Source organism: Aegilops tauschii, chromosome 3 (assembly GCF_002575655.3).
Source record: "Aegilops tauschii subsp. strangulata cultivar AL8/78 chromosome 3, Aet v6.0, whole genome shotgun sequence".
In the NCBI taxonomy this organism is placed as follows: Eukaryota; Viridiplantae; Streptophyta; class Magnoliopsida; order Poales; family Poaceae; genus Aegilops; species Aegilops tauschii.
The window spans coordinates 587,880,788-587,888,012 of NC_053037.3; the positions used below are offsets into that span (position 1 = coordinate 587,880,788).

The 7,225-nt window shown below is 44.0% G+C and overlaps 1 protein-coding gene across 1 annotated transcript; it reads left to right on the forward strand.

Annotated features, from left to right (window-relative positions):
• Positions 1-5,683: 5,683 nt before the first annotated feature.
• LOC109732343 (uncharacterized) lies at positions 5,684-6,809 on the forward strand. Its single transcript, XM_020291523.1, has 3 exons — positions 5,684-5,758; positions 6,046-6,159; positions 6,444-6,809. The coding sequence occupies exons 1-3, from the start codon at positions 5,684-5,686 to the stop codon at positions 6,807-6,809; spliced, it is 555 nt and encodes a 184-aa protein (XP_020147112.1).
• Positions 6,810-7,225: the final 416 nt, after the last annotated feature.

Consider the following 7,225-nt stretch of genomic DNA (forward strand, 5'->3'; position numbering starts at 1 on the left):
TGGAGGGCGTGCCCGGGGGGTAGGCGCGCACCCCTGCGTTGTGGCCTCCTCGTTGATTGCTTGACGTCCACTCCAAGTCCTTTTGATCACGTTCGTTCCGAAAATCACGTCACCGAAGGTTTTATTCCGTTTGGACTCCGTTTGATATTCCTTTCCTTCGAAACACTGAAATAGGCAAAAAAACAGCAATTTGGGCTGGGCCTCCGGTTAATAGGTTAGTCCCAAAAATAATGTAAAAGTGTATAATAAAGCCCATTAAACATCCAAAACAGAATATATAATAGCATGGAACAATCAAAAATTATAGATACGTTGGAGACGTATCAATAAACCTTCGAATACTACTCTCATTGGTTGCCACACACAATCTCATTGTTCGTCAAATGGATGTTAAGACAACTTTTGTAAATGGAGAGTTGGAGGAGGAAATTTACATGGAACATCCTGATGGTTTTGTAGTATATGATCATGAGGGAAAAGTGAATAAGTTTTTTAAATCTCTGTATTGCTTGAAACAAGCACCTGAGAAATATCATGAGAAGTTCGAAAGAACTTTAACATCTATCGGATTTTGTTGCAAATGAAGCCAACATGTGTGTGTACTATCACAATGGTGGGCCGAGGGAGTTATATTATGTTTGTATGTTGACGACATACTTAAATTTGGAACAAATCTCAGGGCCATTGAGGGAGTTAAAGCTTTTATATCTCATAACTTTGAGATGAAAGACCTTGGAGTAGCTAATGTCATCTTGGACATCAAATTTTGAGTGGTGATGATGGTGGGATTACTCTATTATAGTCTCACTATGTGGAGAAGGTTCTAAGTCGTTTTGGATATTCAGATTGTAAAACTTCTCAAACAACTTATGATTTAACTGTGTTTCTTCGAAAGAATGAAGGAGAAACAAAGGATCATTTGAGACATTCTAAATAATTGTCTCACTTATGTATTTAGCTCGCGCTCAAGGCCTAACATCTCCTTCGTTGTGAGCAAACTAAGCCCATTTGTTTCTAATCCGGAGATGTTCATTGGCATGCTCTTTTTAGGATAATGCACTATCTAAATGGTACTACAAGTTATGAACCTCACTATACCATGATCCAAGGGTATTTGAGGGTTACAGTGATGCGAACTATATATCAGATGCTGATGAGCTTATAGTCACAAGTGATTATGTGTTTTGCAATTGGTGGTAGAGCTGTTTCCTGAACGTCCTCCAAGCAGACCATATTAACAAGGTAAAAAATGGAAGTAGCACTTGCAGTATTAGACACAACAACTACTGAAGAAGAGTGACTTCATGAACTCTTGATGGACATGCCTATGGTTGAAAAACCAATACTAGCTGTCCTAACGAGTTGTGGTAATCATATAGTGCTCGTAAATGTAAATAGTTCTAAGGATAATAAGAAGTCATCAGACACGTGAGAAGGAGACTAAAATCTGTCAGAACGATGAGAAACTTCGAAGTCATAGCATTGGACTATATAAACACATCTAAGAATCTGGCAGATCCCTTCACAAAGGGTTTATCAAGAAAAAGTGATAGATAACACATTGAGGGACATGTGGTTGAGACCCATTATGTAAGTTATCCATGATGTTACCCATTCTATGTGATCAGAGATCATGTGAATTAGGATTGGCGAGACAAGTGATTGTGTAACTGCGAGTGGCTTTTAATTTACAAAGACCCACTATAATGATGCATTATCATCTAATCTATATGATAGGTTGATATTTATCTTAATGTGGTATGGTTGGCTCGGGTAGGCATAGCAGTCGTCCGACAGGAAATCTTGAAAGAACACACATATATGAGTAAGACTGTTAAACATCATGTTCTATGAGAGTTGGGTGCTCTCTAGTAAACTCATGAAGAGGTCCCGGAGTATGACGTATATGCTCCTAACTACGGGAATGCTTTTCAGCGGTCTAGTATCGGTCAAGGGTTTGCATCAAACTTATTTGCAAAGAACATGCAATTCAAGGCATAATCCACTTTTGTGAATGAATGTAGTGTGGAGTTCTAGGTGGAAGTTGAACTTAACAGTATCCATCAAAACAACCGGTATATAAACAATGTCTTTGGGACTGTAGGCAAACTTTATGTAAGAAGTACCAGAGGGGGGGCTCCGAGGGGAGCACAACCCACCAGGGCGCGCCCAGGTGGGTTGTGCCGCACCGCCTCTTCACCCTATAAATTCCTAAATATTCCAAAAACCCTAGGGGAGTCGATAGATCAGAAGTTTCGCCGCCGCAAGCCTCTGTAGCCACGAAAAACCAATCTGGACCCCGTTCCGGCACCTTGCCGGAGGGGGAAATCATCACCCGTGGCCATCTTCATCATCCCGGCGGCCACCATGATGAGGAGGGAGTAGTCCACCCTCGGGTGTCGGGGGGATGGACCCCGGGCAGGCAACGGAACCCGGATCCTCTTTAAAAACAACGGGGCTGGCACCGCCCCTCAATACCGGCGCGCGCTTGGCCGGGTCGCTCGACCTGGCCAAGCCCCCCAAGCCTGCCAGACTAGCCGACCCGGCAAGACACGGCGACTCGGCCCCAACAACTGGCGCAAGACAGCCGAACCCGGCGCGGCCAAGGCCTCCTCACCAAGCCAGCGCCACCCATGGCGTGCTACGCAATCCAGCCGCGGGTCAACTCCCGTCCCATCCAGGCCGTATGACGGGGACAAGACTTCAATCAACGATGACCAAGGCAACAGTGCCTGGTCAGCAGGAACGTGGCAACAGTGCCCCTCACCTACCCGCTGACCAGGGCCAGCGTGGCAACAGTGCCCCCACCCTCACCGCTGATGACAGCAAGCGGCAACCTGACGGAGAGCACTGTACGATGCTCGACTCGGCCACGCCCTGACGATCGACAAGACGGTGCACAATCCCCCTAGGCTTGCGGGGTCCGCACCTAGGGGAACCCGGCGAACCACAAGCCCTCAGTGGGGCCCAGCCGGGGACCCCGGACACTGACTACACGGACCCACCAACCTATAACAGTACCATTGTATCCCCGAGGGGTTGGACTATAAAACCCTCTGGAGCCCACGATCATTCAAGAAGGGGCGAAGCAGAAGGACTAGCCACAAAAAACAGCAACATCGGAGAGAAGGAGCAGCCCAAGCCTTGGCCAGCTTCCTTCCTCCTTCATACAGCTCCAGGAGCAACATTGTACTATCGATCATCCAACTACACTCGGCAGGACTAGGGGTATTATCTCTCTGGAGAGCCCCGAACCTGGGTATGTCCGGCGTCCCGCGCCCGCTCATGCCAACCTCGCCTCTGGAGCCCACCAGCGCCCTTGAGCCTCCTCCTCTCTTTAGCCATCCGTTGGCATCTGCCGTGCGCCCACCACGACATCGGGGCTGAGGGTTTGTACCAGTAGCTATGTGTTCAATCTCTCTCTCTCTCTCTCTCTCTCTCTCTCTGTGTGTGTGTGTGTGTGTGTGTCTCTTGTGTTATTGAGATGGCACGATCTTGATGTATCGCGGCCTTTGTTAATATAGTTGGATCATATGCTGTTTACCCCTCTCTATCTTGTTCTGATGAATTACATTTTCCCTTTGAGATTTCATTCTTATCGGATTGAATACTTTTATGGATTTGAGAACACTTGATGTATGTCTTACTATGAATACCCGTGGTGATAATGGGGTATCATATTGATTCACTTGATATGTCTTTTGGCGCTCAACTCGCGGATTCCCGATGTGACATTGGGGTAATCTATGCATAGGGGTTGATGCACGTTCTCGTCTTTGTTTCTCCGTTACAAATCTTGGGGAACTCTTTGAGGTTCTTTGTGTGGATTGAATATTATGAATCTGAAATTATTTGATGCATATCCTATAATCAACTCATAGATACTCGCGGTGACATTGGAATATCTAGGTGATATTAGAGTTGGTTGATGTGTATCATATGGTGTTATTTTAGTACGAACTCTTGGGTAGATCGAACGGAAAGAATAACTCTGCTTTATTTTAATACGAACTCTAGGATAGATCGAACGAAGAAGGATAGCTTGGAGGTGGTTTCATACCCTACAAACAATTTTTTCTTATGTTCTCCGCTAGATAGGAACTTTGGAGTGATTCTTCATCGCATGTTGAAGGATAGTTATATGATCCAATTATATTAGCATTGTTGAGAGATTGCACTAGTGAAAGTACGGTCCCTAGGCCTCATTTTCAAGCATTGCAATACCGTTTGTGCTCCGTTTTTCAATTGCTACCTTACCGTGTTTTATTGTTCCTATTACAAAAATAAATATCTACTATCATTAGTACGCTTGTATCACACTCTCTTCGCTGGAGTAGTGCACCTATACAATTAACCATTGTATTTGGTGTGTTGGGGACACAAAAGACTTTCTATTATTTGGTTGCAGGGTTGTTTGAGAGAGACCATCTTCGTCCTACGCCTCCCACGGATTGATAAACCTTAGGTCATCCACTTGAGGGAAATTTGCTACTGTCCTACAAAACTCTGTGCTTGGAGGCCCAACACGAGTCTGCAAGAATAAGTTGTATAGTAGACATCAGTAGGTAGTATCTTTTCTTACTCTGTCTGCTTTCATACATATAATAAACAACCATAATATTCCTAATCTCTCTAACAGCTCATTTTCCTCCCAATACAGGCACTTCATCATCATTACCTATATGAGAAATAAATTTCCTTTTGACGAAGAAGCAGAAAATTACAAAATTCATGCAATATTCTTTGCTTTAAAAAGAAGAACAAAAATGTAAGACATACGGTGCACTGGTGCCCATGCTAAATTCACAACATGGTACCAATGCCGGGAAAATAAGGGAAGCCAAAATAAAACAACCGGCCATCAGATGCCTGAGGGTTTGATAAAATTCATAAAAACCATACAAGTGCAAAAAAGAACGAGATGGACATGACATGCTTTCCAGAATTTTACCATTAATGTTGACACGGGCTTTGAATTTAGGATGTGCTGTAGTGTATTCCTCAATCAACGGAGAGCAATGAACCATCAGACGATCGTCTAAACAAAACTTACAAGAAAATATCCAACATAATCAAAAAATATTTTACTTTTTGTCAGTCAAAATATTTTACTTTTTGTCAGTCAAGTTCTGAGTTATAACAAACATAATTTGTGATAGCGGCATGTTATATTTTTATAGGAAATATCCAACATAAGCTTCAAAAGTGAATTATTTTTTATAGGAAACTATCTTCATGAATCAACATGCCGCTTGAATCCAGATATCATGCATCTTTATATATGTTGCATCACTTGAGTAAATCGCATAAAACGACTAGTTTACAGGCTAGGGTTCCAAAAAACTACCACTTTTTAATTTTTCTCGGAAAGCTACCAAACGAGCAGTCGGCTGTTTCAAAAAACCCAAAACGCCCGTGACTAGCGATTTAACCGTTTTCCTGACGGATTGGGCCCACCTGTCAGCCCACGTGGCCACGCGCGCTCACGGTGTGGCCGTTGACGGCCGTTAGCCGACCGGTCCGGTCGGAACTGGGGTAAATATACCCCCTCGGTCGGTCGGGCGCACCTGCTCGCTCACTCTCTCCTGCTCGCTCACTCCCCTGCTCTCACTCCCCTGCTCCAGTACGAGCTCGCCGCCGGTCGCCGTCTTCGAGGCCGGTCGCCGTCGACTTCCTTGCCGCAATGCCTTCCTGGAACGACGAGGAAACGGGCTCGGAGGAGGAGTGCGAGGTCGTTAGCATGGACATGGGACTTATGGTAAGTTCTTTGCCACCTAGGGTTAGGGTTAGGGTTAGGTGCTAGTAGGCCTAGGCTACCGCCATGGATCTTGCTGAGTGTTGTTGTTGTGTGTGTGATATTGTTCTTGATTGGTGAGGGTGGGGTTTGATTGTAGGATTGAGGAAACCTAGGGTTCATCTCTATACAGTGTTAGGGTTCATGCTGGTTTGGGGATTTTTTAGTGTTCAGGTTTAATGAACAGTGCTAGTTGATTCTTGTATTGAGTTGAGATTGAAACCAGTGTTTGTTGGTTATTTTGGTTGCAGGAGGAACCAGACGCCACTGTGGGGCCCCTTTTCTGTGGCCAACTTGAGGTTGCTCATCCCAAGTGCATTCTGCACCTACTGAGGCCTATTAAGCATGTTGCTTTTGAAGGGCCTGTAACAGGAAGGCGTTTCTATGGCTGCCCAGTCCATGTTAGATGCCAATTAACTTTTTTGCTATGGATGTTCACTGATGTTTGATATGATGCAGCAGTTTGTTTGATATGACAGCCACATATGTATTTTTGTTACTTTGGAAACGTAATGATGGCATTGTAATAACTTATCATATCTAATTTATGTTATTCATTGTTAGAAAATATCAAGTTTATCAAGTTAATCATGGAATTGAAATAAGCTACTAGTCCACTTGTAATAACTTATAGTATTTACAAATGCAGGAAAATGGTGTGAATTGTGGTGTTGTAGAGTGGGTTGATGGGCCTTGGCCTACTGTTCTTCAGAGATGTTTGTGGAAGCTATGGGAAATGTTCCATGAGCAGAACTTTGGAAGGGTACTTGACAAGGAGAAGTTTGAGAAGGAGTTGGCCAAGCTTAAGAGTGAACATGAAAGGGAGTTGGCCAAGCTTAGGACTGAAAATGACAAGCTTTGCATTGAGTACACCAAGCTTGTTGATGATGTATCCAAGATGTTTGATTGGCGGGATGGTAGGGTGGACAAGAAGGTGTACCAGAAACAAGTGGAGGAGGAAGAACTTGAGAAGAAGAAGAAGGAGCTAGAGGAGAAAGCTATGTTGGAGGTGTAGATGGAAAAGCTCAAACTTGCAAAAGAGCAGAGGTGCATTTTGCAGAGCCAAGCTGATATCATCAAGAACACCAGGAAGGCTATGAAGGATGTTGAAGTTGATAGAGATGTTCTTAAGAAGGAGAAGGCAAAGCTGCTGAAAGATGGGTATGGCAGCAAGGAGAAGTTAGAGCAAATCAAGGCCATCGTCCTTGAGTTGTGAAGTTGTTGTGATATGTTGGTGAAGTAAGTACATCCAAGGCCTTTATATAAGGATGTGGCCTAATAGTCTGAAGTGATTATCGGTGTACATTTTGGGGGAATGTGAAGTTTAACCTAGTGTTTGGCCATGCATTTGAACTTTAGTTTCTTATTTAAGAACCTTATTTCCTATGTTCTTAAGTAAGTTGTAATGGATCACCTATGCTATTAAGGGTT

Bases quoted from the DNA above. Each gene is read 5' to 3' on its own strand.
- LOC109732343 (XM_020291523.1), top strand. From the start codon at position 5,684: ATGCCTTCCTGGAACGACGAGGAAACGGGCTCGGAGGAGGAGTGCGAG. The intron at 5,759-6,045 runs GTAAGTTCTTTG...TTTTGGTTGCAG, and splicing joins GCATGGACATGGGACTTATG to GAGGAACCAGACGCCACTGT. The intron at 6,160-6,443 runs GTAACAGGAAGG...TTACAAATGCAG, and splicing joins ATGTTGCTTTTGAAGGGCCT to GAAAATGGTGTGAATTGTGG.